Source organism: Ciconia boyciana, chromosome 2 (assembly GCF_034638445.1).
Source record: "Ciconia boyciana chromosome 2, ASM3463844v1, whole genome shotgun sequence".
NCBI classification, from domain to species: Eukaryota; Metazoa; Chordata; class Aves; order Ciconiiformes; family Ciconiidae; genus Ciconia; species Ciconia boyciana.
The window spans coordinates 156,930,149-156,951,670 of NC_132935.1; the positions used below are offsets into that span (position 1 = coordinate 156,930,149).

At 38.0% G+C, this 21,522-nt stretch overlaps 1 protein-coding gene across 4 annotated transcripts in view; it reads left to right on the plus strand.

Moving 5' to 3' along the window:
- LARP4B (La ribonucleoprotein 4B) overlaps window positions 1–21,522 on the plus strand; it is a 57,274-nt gene that overhangs the window by 11,987 nt on the left and 23,765 nt on the right. For 2 of the 4 annotated variants that reach the window (XM_072854673.1, XM_072854674.1), the window contains exons 2-4: window positions 6,591–6,725; window positions 20,309–20,456; window positions 20,642–20,803. In XM_072854673.1, coding sequence (XP_072710774.1) covers window positions 6,645–6,725; window positions 20,309–20,456; window positions 20,642–20,803 — 391 coding nt within the window. In that variant the 5' untranslated portion in view covers window positions 6,591–6,644. Of the gene's footprint in view, window positions 1–6,590; window positions 6,726–16,777; window positions 18,611–19,659; window positions 19,699–20,308; window positions 20,457–20,641; window positions 20,804–21,522 lie in introns of those variants that run through there. The other 2 variants (XM_072854675.1, XM_072854676.1) reach the window with 2 other exon arrangements.

Here is a 21,522-nt window from a genome sequence, read left to right on the forward strand (position 1 = left end):
AACTTATTGCTTGGTATCTCTTGGACAACTAATTACTGTAGCGATCTGAATTTCTAGACTTGCGGAGTAATCAGTTCTGGTGTGCGGTTCCATCGCGTGGGTTTGTGTGTGAATTAGAAAGCTCAGTAAATGATGGGAGTTGCAAATTGCTTGTGAAGCCTAGTGCAAAAATGTTTCATAGATCTTTAAATAAGGAAATACAGCGTTCCCTTTAAATAGCAAGGTTTGCTGGTTCAATTGAGAACTCAGCCATTCTTAGAGGAGAGACTAGGTTTGATGAGATAATTAATAGAATTGCAGGACAGTTTTGGAGGCTATCAACCTTATAAAGAGCAGACTTTTAAAAAGACTTGAGAAGTAGATGCAGCAGCAGCTCTAAACCATTTGAGCTGGTATTTTCTGTAGCAGAATGTTAAAAGTGTACAGCATTAAGGTTTAGGTGGTCTTCTGACACTGCATTTCTGACTAACACCCGGTTGCCGTGTGGGTTTTAAAATGCCTTGCACCTGCCAAGTGTCCAATTGCAGGTTCACTCCCCGTGCTTATTTTTCTTTTAAATAATGCCATCCTTTGAGTGATAGATTGCTTGTCACATCTGCTCTGTAAAGAGAATGATTTCCTGCTTTGAAAGGAAAGATGGAAATCCCTGAGTTCTGTCACAGGCTTTCTGTGTCAGAACGATACAGCTTTGTAGGGTTATTCATCTACAGAATGGTAACATGTGCCCCATGCAGTGGGATGATGGTTCAACTCTTACATTAACAGCCGAAATCTTTATTTGAAAGTCTTCTAAAATAGCCATCTGATTAAGATTGCAAGCTGCAGTTTGTATCGCTGCTCATAACGCTAAGACAGAGGGAAACTTGCAGCCTTTCAGGATTAAGATTTGTCAGTTTTTCTTGATGATGCTGTATAAGCTTAACTATCCTGTATCTGAGTTAGCAGCTTTACCTGGACTGAGAACATGATTAACTCTTGGCATATTACATATGCCTTGGGTATTCAAAACAATTGTGAAAGTAATAAAAAAAAGAAAGTTAAACTTTGTTTAAACAGGAGTTAATGTATTAAATTAATAGCATACTTTTGGAAGAGGCATCTGTTTTTTCTCAATCAACTATGTGATGTATTCAGCAGGTGCTAAAACTCTTTTCAAAGCTGAAGTCAGTGGTAGCTCTGATTACTTCTGCTGTGGTGTTGTGATCCTCGTGAATACATAAGGGTGTGAAAGATGGAGAGAAAGTATGTTATCTCTGACAGTAGAAAGAGGGTTTCTGGCCTGTAACTGGAATAGTGTTATGAGGCTTAAGTCAAGCAGTGCACCTCTGTTTTGAAAACATTTTAGGCTTTCTCATGTTACTGGAAGTGTATTTCTGTATTAGCCTTGCGAAAAGTTTTTCTTAATCTGTGTTTAAAGTTTCTCAAATGTTTGCTAGGAAGAGTTCTGCACAAAGCCAAACTCAAATCTATTTTTGTTTGTGCTTGCTGGAAGAGCAATGAAAAGATCTTTTATTCTAGTGAGCTTTTTTGTTTTATGGTGTTGCTGTTTGCAGTGTGAAAGTTAGTTGTCAGCACTTGCATTTGTAAATCTCTTTTTAAGGGCTGATTACTCTGGGCTGAAAGTTGGCAGGCAAGATCTCAGCCCTAGAGCATTGTTTGGGCTTTTGCATGTTTTTAAATAATAGATCTATCTGGTTTGATTGAGAGAACGCATGCTGCTACTCATACTCTTGTAACTCTAGACAGCAAAACAGACTGCATAAAACAGATGCTTTGAATATGAATTAGAAAAATTAGAGACTACTTCTAATGAAAGCAGAGGTGGGAGGATCGCGGGCTATGCTCGAGGGAGGTTTTGGGGTGGTTGGCATTGGCTATATAACAATCAAGTAGATGTCTCTTCCGAGCTGTTTGCAAGGTTGTGGTGTATGTGGATGCAGTGTGTATATAAATATCTTCAGACAGTTGAACATTAACTTTGCCAGTACTATAAGATACCTAAACCTGAACTAAAATGCAGTGTAAAGGTTAGCCTGATGTTGGCACCACAATAACACACATGTGCGGCTTTTGGATGAGAGCAGTCCCAGCTTTGCTTGGCTTGGCACCCAGACACGAAGTGACCATGTGGTGGTGTGCACTTGTCTGCATAGTCATCCTGTGGACCGTTGCTGGTTTGTATCTGGTATCTTCTGAAATGATAGAATTCTTATAACAAGATGCATTTGAAAATATTTGCCAGTAAAGAACCATGTTGTCAACTTAAAAACAAAACAAGAAAACCCAAAAAACCCCCAAACCCCCAAATTTTTATTTGTGAAGGTGGTTGTGGATGTCGCAGAGGGAAACCAGTAGGCTGAAATATTGTGCTACCTGTCTCGCTTGGCCAGGTGGCCTCAGTCCCTCCTGAGACTATTCTTATAACTCCTCAGATTAACCACTGCTGACCAGGTGCCCGCAGGGACAGATCTGTACAAGTACAAGTAAAGAGTTACTGCCCACATGGTCCTCGTGCTAATGAGAAAACAACTCTGTTAAGGCACTCTTCCCCTTCCTGTTGCACTTACTAATTTAGCAGACTGGGCAGTGTATATTACAGTTTTGGGGACAGCAAGGACTTCATGGTTGAATGTTGTGCGGTTTCTAAAGAAACATGGTTTTACCTGTATTTTAGACTTCTGGGGGATAAGTGTCTTGCCTACTTACAAACCAAGTTCAAACTGCTTTTGATAAGTTTCAGTAAAACCCATGCAGTTTCTCTTGGATTAGGTAGTTCTGGAAATAAGTATTTGCATGTCTCGAGAGTAGCTTTGCTCCTGACATAATATATCTGAAATTGTTGTACTTGACTCATTACTCTGTGATGACCAAATGGCAAGCCAGAAGGAAAAATGAAGATTTACTATACTCGTTTACAGAATGGAAATTATATATAATATTACAAAATTGTAATAGTGTACTTTTAAACCAATTCATAAATGCAGGCCATTCGGTAGGCTATGTGACTAGACGTAATTTGTGGAGGACATGGGTTTTTTTGTGAATATACTTGCTATAGTCTGGAAATATTATTTAAAAGCTTATTTAAGAGATCGTGTGCTTCTGAAGGTTTTTCTTGTGGGTTTTTTTTAATAACTTGAATGAAAAAGATTGCAGTCTACTTGTGACAGCTCAATGTTCTGCCATAGGTATTGCTATCTCTATCCCAAATGGGTCTGCCGACTTGCATTTTTCTCTTGAATGTCTCCTCCTTATTGCAGCAGCATGTATTTATGCAAAGATATGCTTTACCAATCAGCAATTCAGTGTATCTTTTAAAGTGCTGGGCAAGTTAACTCTTCAGTGGGATGGTAATTTTTATTGCTGCATTAAAACGCCACATTTAACTTGCTCGCTAATTTGATTATTAAACTAGCATCAAAAGAGGATAAACTGTCTTCCAAACTATCAATCCTGATCTGTAGTTTCTAGTACTACTAGATATTGATTGTGGTTCCTGTAGATAAGCTTGTGTATGAAGATATGTATCAATACTAAAGAGAAACATGCTAAAACAAATCCTGTGAAGAGCCTTTAACACTTTGTGAATTTTTTTTTTTATTGTTTCTTTCCCTGAAGTAATGCTGCCTTTTCTACCAACACTGTATTCTCTGACATGATAGTCGTGGAAGCCTGCAGTCATATAAGTTTTATGCCTTAAGAGACTGGTAGGTGGCAACTCAGAGGGGGAAAAGTTGATGGTGCTAACTTTCCAGAACAGCCCTGCACATGAAGTCGTTTTGAAGTATATCACAACAGATGGGATTTTGCAGCAGAGCACTTGATGTCCTGGAGACTTGTAGCAGTGTGACATACTAAGTCAAGAAAACTGCAAAGAAAACTCCTTCTGCATTTGGGGTCTTTCCGTATGGCTTACCCATTACTAGAAAGGCAATAGCTGATGGTTGTTAAAAGCATGGGATTTAGAATATCCATGGCAGGTTGAATATCCTCTTTAAACAGATTATAATAGTATCTCACTTGTTTTGAGAACGATTTTGATCCTTAATGATCAAAATGCAACTTAAATATATGGGTTTGGCATTGTAGTTATTAAAATAATTTGTTCACAAGGTGAGTGGATTTAGTGTGGTGTGTATCGCAACAGATCTGTGTAACTAATGAGAATATGATTATTAGTCTGAGTAATCCAAACAAAGTTACCTAGAGCTTCAATTTAGACCTAGCCTGTGATAAGCATCTTGTGTAATCTCATCTAAAGGACTTCTGAAAAGCAGTAGAATGATGTGCTGCTCTGATTGCTGGTGGCTTGCCCAAGAAATTTGAATTTGCAACGTGCACATTGCAGTCACGTGTTACCTATCAAGTTGGCTAACAACTTGTCCACCCTCAGCTGAAATTAATGATTTAGCTGAATATTTTGTGCTTGATGGCCAGTCAGCAAATGCTTTAAAGGACATATGTGTAGTAGAACTTTACTCTTGTTTGTTAGACTCACATGATCTTAGCTGTTTTCCTTCCACAATCCATAGATTTACAAAGTGCTGGTGCTACCACTACATACCAGAGGATGGAAGAGATTGCAGCATGCCTGGGGACAGGCCAATCCTAGAAGGGAATGGGAATGTGTAAGATAAGCAGGCGACAGAGAGGGATGCAAAGAAGTACCTTGGCATTGATTTGGGGATCAAAATGCTGAGTAGATAACATCACTGCTGACTGAAACATATTTGTCTTTCTGGAAAGTAGACGTTAGCTTGTGAATCTGGTCTAATGTGCATGCTCAAAGTTAGGATGAACGGCAGTGGAGATTATATACAATGAACCCAAAATGTGTAAGAAGTCTTGTGCTCTTTTTAGAAAAATATTAATCCAAAATTTTAAAAGGCTAAACCCAATTTCTTTAAAGAATATTAACAGAAGCATTCTCCAAGAAGCCTCGACACCTTCCACAGTGTTAATGTGCATACAGCTTCCCATGCGTGGGTTTGAGCAACACAGAGTCTAGCTATTTAATACTTGCTTTCATCCCGAGGATGATTTTTGGTTATTTTATAAAATACAAACATCCTGAATAAAGTCCAGACTTTCTGCCATGTAGACTCTGTGTATGTTCATGTGTGTGTAACACGGTATGTGAGGGGCAGTATAACTTTTTTATTTCTTTTTTTTGTGTGGTTTTTTTTGTATGTGTAATTTCTCCCTTACTTAAATAGTTTCTATTTCAAGATGAGAGGCAGGGTGTTAGGAAAAAAACCCAAACTTCTGGGAATATAACAATGACCCAGTGCATGTCTTCCTTTCAAAAACATGTTTTTCATGCTGACTTTATATCAGTAGCATGAAGCGATAAGCAACTGTTCATCTAAGCTGAATGCTTCATCCTGTTGGGGATGACAGTATATTTGTTTCTTCAACTGTGTGTGCAAAATATCTTATCTTCTGCATAATCCCATAATACAGGTGCTTGAATCAGTTCATAGGTGAATGTCACAATTTTATTTTGAAAATTTGGGAATGTATTCAATCAGTTGTATGAAAGGCTTTTGTTTTTATCCATTTCAAAATATAGTGTAGAGATTCCATGGAAGGCCATAATACTGTAGGCTGAAAGAAATACTTTTTAACTCGAGTCTTTTGAAGTCAAGATACCCTAAAAGGAGCTTACGCTGCTAAAGAATGGAATCATACTGTTACGTTCCATGTGCTGCAAATCTTTACTTTTTTTTTTTTTAAGGAGATCGTAGAGAATGTCACCCTGAAGTTTGGTGTCACCAACTTAAAGGCAATAGATTTCTCTCACACACGGTTACAGATGCAGTACTGGACTTTCCGCATGAATAACTAACTCAAAAAGCATATTACAACTTCCTTGGTCATTTTAGAAAAGAAAAATTTAAAAAATTACCCTGATTTTATACCCCAGTATTTACTTTCTGAAACTTCATGCTTTAAATGAGCTTTTCCTGTTTTTTATAGGTCAGGTTTTTTTTTAAACAACAGTATTATTTAATAGCATCAAATTTCAAAACAAAGTCCCTGTCAGACTTTCAACTCTACTCAGTTTTCTACTTCTCTAATCAAATAAAATAACATTTTAGGATGATGGTGCAGAACAACTTGTTGAGTGTTTAGCAGAACTGCTGTAACATGCTCCTTAAAATTTGCAAAGATTAAGTGTCTGTCAGAGTAGTTGTAGAAGACAAAGGTTGGTTTGTGACTAAATGCGTCTTAATAAGTTAAGTCAGTCTACCAGGTGGTATGAAGAAGTCATGGTTTGAAAACCAATCTGAATATTTAAGGTGAGAATCAAGTGAAACTTTCCCAGTGGAATTTCCCTGCCCAGTGCTGTGGCAAGTATTAATCTGCACTCCCGAGGCAGTCAGTGACTGGGAGCTGAGCATATCTGCAAGATTGCTTTATCCTCGCCTCCTGCCATAACGTTTTCTCTCAATGCATAATCCTGACCATGTTGTGTGGAACTTCTTTGGACCTTTGGTCTGAATCAGCATGGCACGTCTGGAATGGCTGTGAGTTCTCAGGAATTTCAACAACCACTTACAGAATCTTTTGTCTTCCTATTTCCGCAGCTTACAAAGGTGACCGGTAAAGTTCTCTCTGAGCAGCCAAAAAGCAGACAGCTCATGACTTCTGATCAGGACACTAAAGTTGTGGCTGAACCTCAGGTGCAGCAAGTACAAGAAGTTAAAGACAGTTCTCATCTAGTAAGTATTATAATTACATATTCCCCTGGTGTAAGTGTTGCATGAAACAGGTTGTGTGTGTTTTGTTGGGTTTTTTTTACTATGTCTTAATCAAAATTGTATTTCAGAACATTTTAGAAGACAGTTGGCTGACAGCATTGCAATGTAAAATGCTAGAACAGAGCTGTTGAGGGTGGCTAATTCTCCATACTGAGTAGGAGCCTCAACTTAACTTTTCTTCAGCCCTGCAGGGGATTTAAATAAACTGCAAGTTACAACAGTTTGCACTCATTTAAGGTACAGGGCTTTTTAGACTATGCAGGAATTGTATTACTGATTTTGAGTTAGGTTCTAGCTCACACATTAACATGTGAGGAAAATGCAGGAAATGCACTTGGCATGTATCCGTAATTGACAAAAGTACAAACCCATACAAATAGGAAATTGCATTCTGTAACAGGAATTTTGCTCAGTCAGTTCTGCCAAATGGCACGTGCTGCTGCTTCTGTGCTACTGTGCAGGATCCAGTAAGTTGCTTTATGGGATGCCTTTGGCAGATTATGCAGCAGATAGTACTGTGTGTGCATATATATGTTGCAATAAATGTTACATACGTCTTCAAGAAGACTGAATACTTGATTTGTGTGTAAACTCTACTCATAACATTATATTTTCGTCTTTGAACATTAACTGTATGTTGGGAAGGACATTTCCTCTTGGGACATATTGAAGGGTTTGGTTTCAGTGTATGTTCTGCTAGGCACTTAGCCTGTGCTATGCTAAGCAGCAAATGCTTGCTGCTTCAACTTAACCTTGCAGCAGCAGCAGATGCTTGCTGCTTCAACTTAACCTTGCAGCAAGCTCTAAGGAGCATTTTGAAAAACACTGTAAACTTGTGCTTTCTTTGCAAAGCAAGCTGGTGGGGTTTTTGTTTGTTGTTCCCCCCTTGCCTCTTTTTTTTTCTTTTTTAAAATTGGTATTCTGGGTTCTCTTCTGCTCTCTTTTACCTTTCTCAAATGTGAATTTTGACAGTAGGAAAAAGTTGAACCCACTTTTGTGCCATACTTTTGAAAATTGGGCTTTTGCGATTTTTTTTTTTAAATCTTTTTTTCCTGTATTCAAGGCATTAATTCCAAGAAACCAGTGTGTAAGCTTGAGTAAGAGGCTCTTGAAGATTCTCTTCAAAAGCTTGGAACTGTCAGTGCACCTTCAAAAGGTGCATTAGTATTAAAGGTGGTTTGATTAGTCTTTACATTGATGCTAGTTCTTTTAATTTGGCATACTAGAATTTTTATAAAGCTTCATGTAAACTTGAATCTAAATGTTAATTTTTGTTCTTTCATACGTATTTGGAGAAGGAGAGTAATCACTTCTTTCAATTTCAGGAAATATATCTGTTCTTATCCTTAGTAGAGGAGACTAATGTTAATTTGGATATCTTGGAATGTATCCATAGTGCTATAATGGTGTATTTCAAATAACTAGTTCTTTTGAGATTAAAGCTTAATTCCTTTGCTGAATATTTAATTCCAAAAAGCTGAGACCTGTAGCTTATTAAGCTTTTTTAAGTTATACCAGTATCATACTCCTGTATGCACAGCATCAGAAGGTCATTTTGCTGTATGAGAATCATTGCCAATATATGCTGTTAAAAGTGTTCTTTTCAACATGGTCCCTTCCATAATGGCATGCTTGCATGAGTATATTTTGCCAGTGCTTCAGGACTTCACTTGCAAGTTTTGGGATCAAGGCTGTAGTTTGAGAAAAACTTCGTGGAGTACAGGAAGTTAGCAAACTGAAATCATTAAGACATTTTCATCTTTCCAAAAATGTGATAGGAAGGAGAAAAACTTCTGAAGTCCTGACTCAATTGCATTTAGCAAGTACATGCTTCAGGTTAACTGAAAATCACCTGCTGTTTCTTGTGTGTCTTAATTATTTTGAGATCAGATGGCTAGACTGCATAAAGGTATAGATTCCTGTCTGTGGTGATCCCTGCTTCAGTGTGTATTTGATATGGGGCCATACTGCTATGGTATCTAGTGAGATTTCTAGGAGTCTTTTTTTATAGACTTAAAAGAAATTTGCTGAACTACATTGCCTTAGCTATTTTGGCTATGCTGTTCTACTAGGATCTGGTGATACCTAGTCCTAGTGCTTTTGTGGCAGTTCAGGAGGAAAGTTGTAGAGTTTCTGCTGGAAACTTTGATACACCTCTGTAGATCCTGGAAAAATAACTCCCTGTATGCTAGTCTTAATTCTGAAGTGATTATATAAAGTATTTTTTGTTATATCTTTAAATAGTAACAGTAAATAAATTTTCCTAATTATGACTTTAGTCCATCTGTTTTCTTTGGCAGGAACAAAACACACGTTCTACTGTTAGTAATATTGAACAGGTAGTCAATAGTGACTGAAATAAACCGAAAGTTTTGATGTTGTGATGGAACCCTTCAGAAATCACTTTCCAGGGTTGCTTGTGTTACTGTTACAGAGGTCACTTGTTTCCTAACAGTTTTCAAATGCTTAACCTCATGGTGAGGGAGCCAAAGTAATTTCTTCTGCCTCGAAGTAGCTATAAAACTATATGCTATTTAATGCCTAATGTAGATTGATCACAAGCCTAGTATAGTTCATTTCCAACAACAGCTCCTCTTGAATTTGGTTGATTTTAGTAGTATTTAACAGCAGAATTTCAGTAGTTTTGCACGCAAGTCAATTGAAGGAAGTTGGCAACTTAAGTTGGAGGTAGATAATTTAGAGGTTACTAGCAGATTCTTAGCTTTGATAAATTTGGGAGTTAAATATGCTGGTATTTCCGGCCTTTTTTTTTTTAACCTAGGGGCAGGCTTTGTCCCTTCAGGTGACATCTGTCACTGGATTTTTTTTGTATCCTGATTGACAATTACTCTTTCTGAGAAAGCCACTGTCAGACTGGACCCAGGAAATTCAGTGTTTAAGAAATGTTTCACTCCCTTTTGACTCACTTCTCTGTTTCCTTTTTGATCAGTAACACTTTGCTGCTAGAAATTCGAGGTTACTCTTTGAGGGAAGAGGCCAAGACCCAAATCCCATGATGGAGGTAGTTTATATGACCTGTCTCTGCCAGACAGGACTTAACTAACCTTTAGTGCTAAAGGCACAGTCTTTTCCTTGCTCATTGATCCTAAACTCTTCCCCTGCCATGCCCACATTTGAATGTGTGGCCTCTCGGAGCACTTTCCAAGGACCAAAGAATTTTCTTTCCTTGACTGGCTGAATCAAAGACCTGATCTGGAAATTTGAAATTAACTTTAGAAGGGATTCTTGTCATCAAGCAGCAACAGGTTCTGCAAAAGCTGGTATGTTCCAGTGCAGGATATTACCATGGGGCCATTTAAACTTGCTGTCTGATGGCAATATGAGCATCACCCATTCTCTCTCTAGTTGAATAGTTATCACGTGCTGCCATGGGCTTCTGTTAATGGGAATTCAAACCGATGTGGGGTGCTGGTTTTTGTCACTGCTTATTAGTACTCTAAATACAAGTTCAATCATATTGTTGGTTCTAAGCACAAGAAAAATAGCTATCAAGTCAGGAAACTTAAGATGGGACTTAATTGTACTTCCTAAAATGTTTTTCATAGGAGGTAATGCAGAAGGCGGTCTTGGGCTTAGAGCTGCTAGGTTATGTTCCTCAAAAATCCTTTTGCAACCCATTCAAGAATAAGCGTCATAGAATAAAAAAGGGACTGAGGAAATTAGATTTACTAGTTTAATATAAGACTGTGTAACAGTTCAGTGAAAATTCAGTATAGCATATAATCCTCAGATCATTTGACAATACACAGTATTACATACAGTATGTGCCAATTAAGAGTTAAGTAGCAGTTTGTATAACATGTAGGTGATATTTAGTAATTCAAGAGATCATTAATAGCTTTAAATGAGGGATGGGAGGATTAGACCTTAAACTGAACATGTACGGTACCAGCATCATGAAGGATCACTACTGCTCAGTGTTCGCTCTTTCTGTCACATTATTGTAGATTTAGACAATAAGAAAAGTGAATAGTTCTGCACCTGTAGATGACTTCTAATGCTAATGTTTAATTGCTTTAATGTGTAACATGTGTATTTAAACTCTTAACAGTCCATTTAACCTTGATATATTGGAGGGAAAGTTAAGCAATCTGACCAGCTGTTTCCAAAAGCCTGCAGTAGTGACATTGTGACGTCCGTTGTGATGCTGCTCTTTTCTTTTCCCTTAACTGGTGGTGGGCATGGCATCAAGTATGGCCTGGGAGTGCAGGATAATCACTGTTTCTTCAGGACTAGCTACGATTGCACGATTTTATTATGGAAAAAGGATAAATGAAGTTAGATGTCAGAAGGTTGTAGGGACTGTTTTAACTTTTGCTAGTGTAACTTTAAAGCTAGACTATATTTTAAAACTTAGGTCTGTAAGACTATATATGGGATAAACCCTTATTCCTTGACAAGGGATAGGTACATGTAGAAATGAAAGTAGATGGGTAGGTATACTCCCGTTAATAAGCACATTGACTTCTTGCCTTCTGTGTAGGTGTGTGCAGCACATAGGACTAAAATACTTATTAAAAAAAATAAATTGTTCAAGTTATGAAAGTATTGCTTCAGAGCAATTTTGTTTCATAGAGAGGGAAAACCTATTTAGGCTTTGAGTAGATGAGAAATATATCAGAGCCAAAATATATATGTATAAAGGAAAAAATTAAAATAAACAAAACCCACCCCCCAGCTGAGCTGGGCTCTGAAGTGGCAGAGCACAAATTCTGTTAATTTTAAAGTGCTTTTCAAGTCAGGTGGCGGTGTTTAGCTTAGCCAGAAGGCTTTTAAGACTTACTGAGTCTTGGAAGCTAAACAACCAACCTCAGGTGATGTAGCATAACAGTGTCGTGTTTTCTGCTTAAATTTATGTTGCTGGTTTTTTTGTTTTTTGAAGGCAATCCCACAATAAACAGTATTGAGAAATGTGACTCAATGAATGTTCACTATAGGTGCTTAAAAATAGAAATTATCCCTGGAACCCTTAGATAAAACCAAAGGAACAAGTGCAAAGTGTGCCTTTGCGCATAAGGAGAAGGCTATGGGAAAACTGGAAGAAGTTGCTACTTGCCTGAACTGCTTCATGCATTTTCTCCGCATTAGTTGATAGCAGAAGTGCTTGTTAAGGCACTGGAAAAGTGGACTTTGCCCTGGTCTGCCTCTTAAAGGCACTTAGTTCCTCTCTAGGAAGCACGTCATTAGTAATGGTTAAATCACAGAGGGGAAAAATCTTGCTATTTGTTTACCTGACAAGGGAATTTTCTGAATAGTTGTAAACTTTGCAAGTATTATTGTGACTTTTATGCTGACATTAAAAACAGTTGAATTGTTTGCTCATGGCATTTCTTCAAAAAAACTATTATAAGTAACTCCCTCCCCCTTTCCCTGTACTTGGTTCCAGGGAATGCTAAAGAGAGGAGTGACTTGGCATAGTTTTAAGTCTGGATCCAAGCATGTTGAATAACTTTGTCCCATGGGAGAAGTAAAAAAAAAATGCAGCAGATGGCAGCAATGATGCATCAGACTTCCTATCCTTCAGAACAATGTATCTGCAGGCACTTTGAGGCTTCACATATTGGATAAGCTGGGGGGGGGGGGCAGGGTAGTCTTCCTCTTTTCTTACTTTGCAGTTTCAAAGCAGACTTTCTGAGGAGGGGATGTATTCCCTAGCCACTTCAGCAGTCTTTTTTTATGGTCAGAGGATTAGTGGTGAATAGGAGGTTTCTCCTGAATGTTAGCCAATATGGTTCTTTCACATATACAAATCTGAGTCAGCCTATCACATTTAAACTTATATGGCACTTAAATATATGGTAACTTGTGTTTAAGAATCTAAAGCACATAATTTTTTTGTGATTCATTTGTCCTATGAGCAGAATAATTGTCTGGGGAGAAAAAGCTATGCTGGAAGCTGTATTACAGCTTTGCACTTTTTTGTGTTACACAGAGTATTTATGAAGAGAAGCAGGATAAGAAATGACTCAAAATAAATATTCAAATACCTTGCAAAAGCTTCAGAGAAGGGAATGGAAGCATTTCACGCTGTATAAGGAAGAGAGTTTCACCTCTAGTCTGTTTTATGCTGCTAAACGTGAACTCTACTACTATTACTGCAGGAGTGCTTCATAGTGACTGCAGTGCAGACTGAAGTGAAACATTTGAATTTCTGGAGTGCCTCTGCACTTACTTGCTCAGTACTACCTTGTACTTGCAGGTTACTACCATAAAATTGTGACCAGTTTGGGATAACGAGCTTTTTTTTTAATATTCTCTTCTAACTAATTTTAATCCAGCCTGGTTCTGCTTACTGTGGTTCAGTGCAGCATCATTTTTTCTCAATCTTCAGGTGACAACAGGAGACAAAAAATGCTTGCTTCTCTTTTGGTTCATTACTCTAAACAGATGTGAATTTAGTTTACCAACTAGATATGAATGAATAAAAGAGGAACTGATGCTTACTTTATTTCTATGTTGACAGTAGTAGATGTTCTGTCATAAGTAAAATAAGTGAAGGACATGGAAAGAGTGACTGTGGGCTTCTCTGGTAAAGATGTTTTGCTTGTTTTTGTTTGTTTGTTTTTCCCTTGGAATTTTGGAAACAAAGCAGAAATCTTGCAGTGTGGTGGTGATGAGGACCATATAGACAACATAGATAAGACTGAATCATGTCTTAAGCCTTATGTGACTTGCCATGAAGGCAGCTGTAAAATAAGTCACAATGACTATCATGCAAAAAAAAAAAAGTAATGATAGTGGAATATTAGAGCATGGATCTCTGTGTGTTAAGGAGCCTCTACCCTGCAAGTATAGTTCACAGTAGAAATTAAAATAGGTCTCTTACTAGTTAGTTGGAAGGCAACTGCTTTAATTAGCCTTAGTACCCCTATATAATGCTATATGAATACAATGAAGGCAAATTGCCAGGCTAACTTAAAACTCTATTTCAAGTACATCTTGATTAAACTTGCCGTAAGGTGCACAACCAATTGAAAAATAGCACTCAGTTCAATGTACAGCTGAAAGAACATTTGAAAAAGAGTTCAAGGGTCTGTCTTGTCTCACTTTCATCTGTGTTTTCAGTATCTTTTAAGTAACAGCGTAGAGTGGTGCTGTAGTGGTACAGTCTGCAAGCTCTCTGAAGGATGGCGTCCAAATGTGAAATAATAGCAATGGATTTGAGAGGAGGTCTGAGTGATGTCAGGTTATGTAAAGGCAAGTAAGAACAACTCTGTTTAGAGCAGAAAAGATTGCTGGGTACTTTCAGCTTTTTTACTGGGTTTTTACTTTTGAAGAAACAGAACCACTTTGTTAGCAAGTAAAGGGACTTACAGTAGTAGAAGTCTTCCAATATGTAAATACATGTGTAGAAAGATGTGTTTTGCTGTCATAAAGTCAGCAAGAAGTCTGTTTACATGCAACAAAGAAAACTTACAGTGAGGCAGATTTTTGGAAGAAGTAGCATTTAGTCAAACTACCTTTTAAATCTGTCTGACTTTTTTTGTAAAAGAATACACAAATTTTTTTGGAGGTTAGGTATCATTAATCCTGCCACAGTACCATGAGATTGCTAGATGATCATGAGACCCCTTCCAGTGCTGTAAGTCACTGGGGGATTATGTATTCTTTTTTTCATGCAGATAATGAATTAAAAAAAAAAAAAAAGGCTTGGAACAGAATTAGCTTCTGATAACGTACAATGACTGTTCAATGGAATACATGAGGTCTTATCTATCTTTAGCTTGTTTTTCCTAAAGAAGTAATCTTGGTGTAGGTTCAGCTCTGGGGGAAGGGAGGAGGAGGAGAAATTGGTCCAAAATGTGTTTGACCTAATAGCTTCCACTAGTTTAGTCTTCAAATCAGATTTAATCATGTGAAGCCAGACTGTATTTATCCTTGTACAGAAAATGGGAGTTGTATTAAATATGAAGGCAAACAGGTTTTTGGCACACGTGGACATTGTGAAAGAGGTCATTTAAATATTTTAATGATTTGGATGAAGGAAACTCTTCAGGAAATTAAACAATGGAAGTTCATAAGACTTGGTAATACTTGTAAACAGACTGTAATCTCATTAGGAGAATTATTTGGCTTGAATATTACAGTGCATATGATGAAACACTAAAACATTGCTCAGCAACTGGGATTTGGACTTTGAGTGGCAATGACATATGAACCCCTGCATGGTTTTAAAGTGTGCTATTTTTGGCAGCTGGGTGTTGGCTTGTCTCCTCAGTAGCAGTAGAAAGTTAGTTTAGTGTATAGAGGAAGGGGATTTGCAATGAGAAGACTCCTCTGACACTACTTATTAAAACATGGGCTGCTGCTTCAGTAAAGAATTGAGGAACAGCACGAATGAGGAGAAAACTGGCTTGTTACAAAAATCTATGGAAGAGGAAGCACCAGAGTCAAGGATAAGTAAAACTTTATCTTCAATTTTAGGAACTGTGGAAAGCCAGGATCTGCATACAGTGGGAAGGACGGTTAATGGGGCAGCTGCGATAGTGGGCATTGAACGCGTTCATAGCGATGATTGCGCAGCGTCAAATTCTAAATCTGGGTTCTGGGATAGAAAAGCAAAATATCCGTCATACAAAAGCATGGAGACTACTCCCTGTGAGAGCTCTAGGAGAACGTATGACAGACCTTTTAGCTTCTTTAATTCCTTTAGTCACCTCCTGAAGGTCTCTGGTACATACGGAAATCTGCAGAAAAGTGAAGAAAAGAAAGACAGAGTTATTAAAAAAAGAGCACCTAAAAAATTTAATAGTAATGGTCAGCACATGAACAATACAGAAAATATTAATAGTAATATTAATAATGAAAATGTAGCTGCAGAAGAGCATTGCTTGTTTGATCGTATTTCTACTTCATGTGTACCAGACATCCTAGACAAAGGCTTACAGGGTGAAATTTCCTTAAGTAGAAATTTTCTGGAGGATTATGCAGTTACGTGTGACCATTCAAGGCAGAATGAAACAACAGTAAACATTGAAGACAGCAGGAGTGACAGCCTACAAAAAGTTTCAAGTTCACATAGAGAGTTATCTCCAACATTTTCCTATCTTGATGTAGACAACAGACAAAATAGAAAAGATAGGGAGTTTTACAGTATTTGTGTTGTAGATGCTGAAGATCTGAAAGGGGATGAAGAGGTGCCAGCTACTGTGCATGAAGAGACTGCAGCAGACATAGATAACTCAGCTGTTACTGATGAAGGAATGTGCAGCATGGCACGACCTCTAGACACTGGGGAGGAATTTCCAATGCAGCAATCAGCACAAGTGGAAGCTAAGTTTAATTCACAGAAAGAACTGTTTGAGTATAAAAAAGAGGATAGGTCAAACATGCAGAAAGAGGAAACAAAGGAATATTGTAGTATAGACATCCAATCTTCTTTTGATAACTTTCTGGCTAACAGGTGTCAGGTGCATAGGTTAAATACTGACAATACAGTAACAGATGGCTTAAGAGCGAAAGTATATGATGAAGTCGTCCCTGAGAATCGACAAGAGGAGGTATATACCATAGGTAATGCTGTCAGTTGGAATGATTCAGGAAATAATTCAGGAAAAATTGAGGGAAGTCACGATTCTGAGATTGTACCATTTGGTTTAAGTAGGCATCCCTCAAGTGTTGTAAGGGAAATATATATTAGAGAGGTCGCAGAGAACATGAGGGGTGACTTTAAATTATCATTAGAGTTACATGAAATGGGTAATGATTCTTTTTTGGTGAGTCAACATGTAGAAAAACTTGCTGAAGAAGGCTGCTTCCTAAAGCCAGAAAGTGAAGTAAAGTCAAATGTGGAAAAGAGAACATTTCAAAGAACATATGGTGATAGCCAAACGTTTGCATCTGACTCTAGTGAACATCACAGCGTTTTGGAAGAATTCTTGAAAGATAAAGAGAAATGCACAGGTACAGTTTTGCATAGCTGTGAAGCTTTGAATATGACTGAAATGCATGAAAACTTGGAAGAAGGTTCTGATTTTCAAACTCAAATTAAGGGTTGCACTGAAAACGAGACATCAACTGAAGCTGCAAACCATAGCGGCATGGAGGAAGATGTCTGTGTGAGTATCATTGAGCTAAAAAGCGACATGCTTGAGGAAGCTGGTAGCTTGAGCAGAACTCGATCATGGGTAAGTGATGGCACTTTGACATCTTATGAACTACATAACACAAGTGCAGATGAAATGTTCCTAAAGGAAAACAGCCTAGCATCTCAGATTTCACAAGAGTTACCAGGGAGTAAAGGTAAAGTATGCAAATATTCAAATGCAGTTAACAAAAATATTGTCTCTTCTGTGTCTGTGGAACATGAGGATATGAATAAAATGGACATGAGCTGTAGACAAGATGAGCAACAGGATGTATGTTCCTTCCACACAGTGGAAAATCGATGGAATGCGGGGACTGACTCAGCCAAAATAGCTGGGGATGTAGTAGAATCTGTAAAACAGAAAAAATTTGAAGTTCACCTAAATGAGACAATTGATAACAAGGCAGAAAATGTAAAACAGAATTTGGATGCTAACATTGTTGATCGTGATAAAAACATCTTAAATTGCAATAAAGTCTTGACTTACGATCAGAATACTTACTCTAACTCCACTGTACCTGTACCTTTGGACAATTGTATGTACAAGAATGTAAAATTGACAGATGACACTAAAAATCTGGAAGATACCAGTAATCTCTTACATAAAGCCCATAATAGTTTACCTTCATTGTGTCAAAATTCATATTCTCATGTGCGTGATGAACCAGTGGAAGAGCCTGAGTTATGTCACTGTGCCAGTCCAGAGCCAGAGGTTGGGAACTCCCAAGTTTCTGTTGGGCCTTTTACTGAAGTGGGATCAGAAACTCATGAAAGAAGTGTGTGTGATGTAAATGAATGTAATCTTCAGGATGGTGAAGTAAAAGAGTGTGTCAGCATCCACTCAAAGGAGGAGAACCTTACTGGTTTTAGTATGTCAACTGGGAGTCTAGAAGCTTTTACCACTGGGAATTTAAAGCAGTTAGAAGCCAAGACTACTGAACTGAAAAACACCAGTTACATATTAAATACTCAAATGAATGACTTGACCACAGGTTGGGAACAGATGCAGTCAGATCACAAGATTTTCTCAAACAAAGAGCTTGGAGTTTTTGTTGACCCAAAGCAGATAGACAAATACGCTGCTACTCCTTCCTATGAAATACACAGTGCCTCTCCTGGTGCCGCAGGATTTCAGCAAGGCAGTGAGCGGTGTGTTTTAGATCTGATGGAAGATGTATCGAGTGACCAAGAGCACTCCTATGAACTGGACAGACAAAATCCCCAAGTTGAAATATGGTCACATTTCATCAGTCTTCAGACTGGCAGTGCTGATTGGACAAATCAGCTATTTTCTGACACTGTTACTGCTGGTAATGGTGAATATCTGATGGGCTTTTTATGGAATAATACAATTTCTAACACTACTGTGAAGAATGACAGACTATGTATAGGTAGTGAAAATTTCCAGAACGAACCTGAAGATTTAACAGGTGCTTCATACGCAGTGGAAAGATACCCGTATCAGCTGCCAGCACCAGAAAATGTTGGTACTTGGGGATGGCAAGATAAAGACGAATTTGTAAGTATTCTGCAGAAATTATTTGATGTTAAAGCTGAAGCTAGGAAGTGGAACAAGCCAAGTCAAACTGTGGTTTCATTAGATAGTTAAATATATCATATGTTATTTTGTCCTGAAGCTGACCATGCTCTTTCCTTTGCAAAACTGAATGCTATACAGAATGTAGTAGTTCAAAATGTTGCTGAATATTGATATATGGGTTTTTTTCTTTTTGATTCTGTTTACCTTGTGTGAAAGTTTAAACATTGGGCAAAGTATCTTGATTGCAGATTCTCAATTCTAGCTGAACTTGAGATGAACACTTCAGTATGTGGAAAGGAAACTTCCTACAGACTGTTAATAGTGCTCTTTACCTTCATATAGGAAGAAATCTTTGTGGATTTCCTGAAATCTTAAAGTTCTTGCTTGGTAGCAATTAGGAAACCTTTTGCTCACTTCTGGAGATGATCTTCTGAAGTGCTGTAGAAAGGAGTGGCTGCAGGAGAAACGTGGGGAATAAGCTAGACTGGATCTTGGCTAGCTGGGGTAAGAAAGAAACAAAGCTGACCTGCGGGAGCTGCTGCTCCTCTTCCTTCCCAGCTGAGCAGAGCCAGCACTTAACCTTGTTCTCCACACCAACAGCGTTACAGCAGCTGCTCTGACCTTGCCCAGCAGTTGCAGTGCCGGCAGCAGGTTGTACTTGAGGCTAAGTTTGCTATCTCCAGGGCGGGGTGGGGGGGGGCAGCTTTTTGTATTAAAAATGGAAACTGATGGAACTTGCTGTCATCTTTGAATCCTTACTATTCAAGTAGTTATGTCGAACGCTTCCACTTTTTGTAAGTCATTTCTCTGTCATTCAGTAGATGTGTTTGAGAGTCCTTAGATCTTTTTACCTTATGGATGTGTTTTCTATGCACTGTGATGATGACTATCTGAGTGCACGTGTTTCAGAGTAATTAAAGCTTCACAGAGTTTTGAAATGCCTGTCTTAAACTCTGTAATGTTCCTAGCATCCTTAAATTCACAAAACAAATTTTAATAAGCTTTTTTAGTATGCGTTATCATGAGCAATACTCTTTCCCAGTATAATCATCATATTAAAACACACTGAAGGTATTCTGGGTATGGAATAACTTAATACGTTTTGCTCAAACATTAGCAAAACAAGAGAAAACTGTCTCATGTTACTATCAAAAAAGTATTGTAGATGTTGGCACTGCAGAGAGCAATCTCTCTGAAGCACAAATATAACCATGTATGACCATTAAATGTGTCCATTTCCAATCTAGGTTAAAGGAGATTGGCCTAAGATGATTTAACTGGATCTGGTAATTCATTCTTTTTGTCCTGTCTAGGGGAAAACTAACCTGAATTTTTGTTAATGCTGTTTTTTCTCTTGAATTAATGACAGAAGTTGTCATGCACGTCTAATTTCTTTCAATTTTCCATACTGCTTCCTTAAAACTGTTATGTTTTTATGTAAGTCCAAAAAAAAAACCCCCCAAAAACCACAACCCTGTGCTTTTCTAATTTCTCAGGTTTTTTTGTTATTTCACAGAAACAGATACAATAACAATATAATCAACATAGAGTTAATGTGTATATTAGAGAATTGCCTGAAGTCTAGGGCAAGTACAAGTTGAGTTAGCCTGTCAAAGGTGAAGAATGAAATGTTTGTTGTAGTTTGCTCTGCTTTGCTAGCCTTTTCTGGTGATTCTTAATCAGGGAAATGAATTCTGTGCTGCACAATTCAGTCGGTTTTGTACCTGAAACGATTATGGGATGGCAATTCAGTTAATATATTCAGATGTGAAAAAAACTTGACAATACAATATTGAGTTGTACATGTGATACTGTTATTTGAAACTGTACACGTATACGCACAGATGCGTGCAGTGCATCCACAAAGTGCATAATCAAAGAAATTTCTTTTTGTAGGAGTCAACCAAGGTTTCTGAGTTAAATCCTAATGCAAAGGTGTGGGGAAATCATATGTTACACTTGGAAGCAAGTGGTGCCACTGATGGTAGCGTGAGCAAAACGTGGGAAGAAATACCTGACCAACCTCCAGATTCTTGTAAAGAAGGTATGAGAGAATTTCTAGCTGTTGCTCAAGCAAAAGGTAAAAATCAGTGCAGAACTTTCTCAATTTTAATTTCCTGTTAAAAAAATGAATGCAAATATGTAAGCAACTTCAGATTTAGTTTTAACTATGATGTTACTGCGATTAGAAGGAATGCTTTTTGAGTGTGTTTGTCATCTCTGCTGCAGGACTGGATGCCAATGGTGATGGCGACAAAAAGCATCAGAATGCAATGCTGACAGAGCTGCAGGAGCCATCGCCAGCTGTTCCGGTGTCAGACCAGACAGATATGAACCCTTTGGCTCTTGATCATTCTGAGTATGAGTCTATGCATGAAACCACCCAGACAGGTAAGAGAAATGACGTTTGCTTGGACTTGGTTTAAAAAAAGAAAACATTTTGGGTTGAACAGTGAGCATTCATAAAAAAAACCAAACACACATGCACACACCGCCTAACACCCTTCCCCCCCCAAAAAAAACCACCCCAAAACCAAAAACCCAAACAGAAAAACCCTACACCACTTTCTTTGTTCAATATATGCATTCTGTAAACAGACCTCAGAAAATCCTGTCTCTCTTGCTGTCAGGCTTAGATGTATTTGGAAACCGGTCTCCTCCTATTTGAGTATAGGCCTTATGAGATACTGCACAGAATCGATCATAAGTTCTGGATGTGACTGAGTATTGTTTTCTGAAATGTTATTCTGAATGCAAGTCCTTAGTGTAGACATTTACATTTAGATATCTACCTGTCTAAGCTGCATGTTTCTAGTTGGGTCAGGTACTGAGGTGAAATTCACATACCATTTGTGTCTCAAGTAGTAATGTTAATGTGTTGAAAGATCAGTCTTGTACTGAAAATGCTGAAAGAAGCAACAATTTAGTCTAACTTCTTTGCATTCTTTTTTAATGAACTCTCATGACTTTTTTCAGTGCAACTGTTAGTAGCTGTAGTCTATACCAGATGGCATGTTTTAAGAAACTTCTGGAAACTACCATAGAGATTCAGCCATGCTTATATTTCACTGAAAGGGACAGAAGGTCTGCAAGATGCATGTAGGATTACT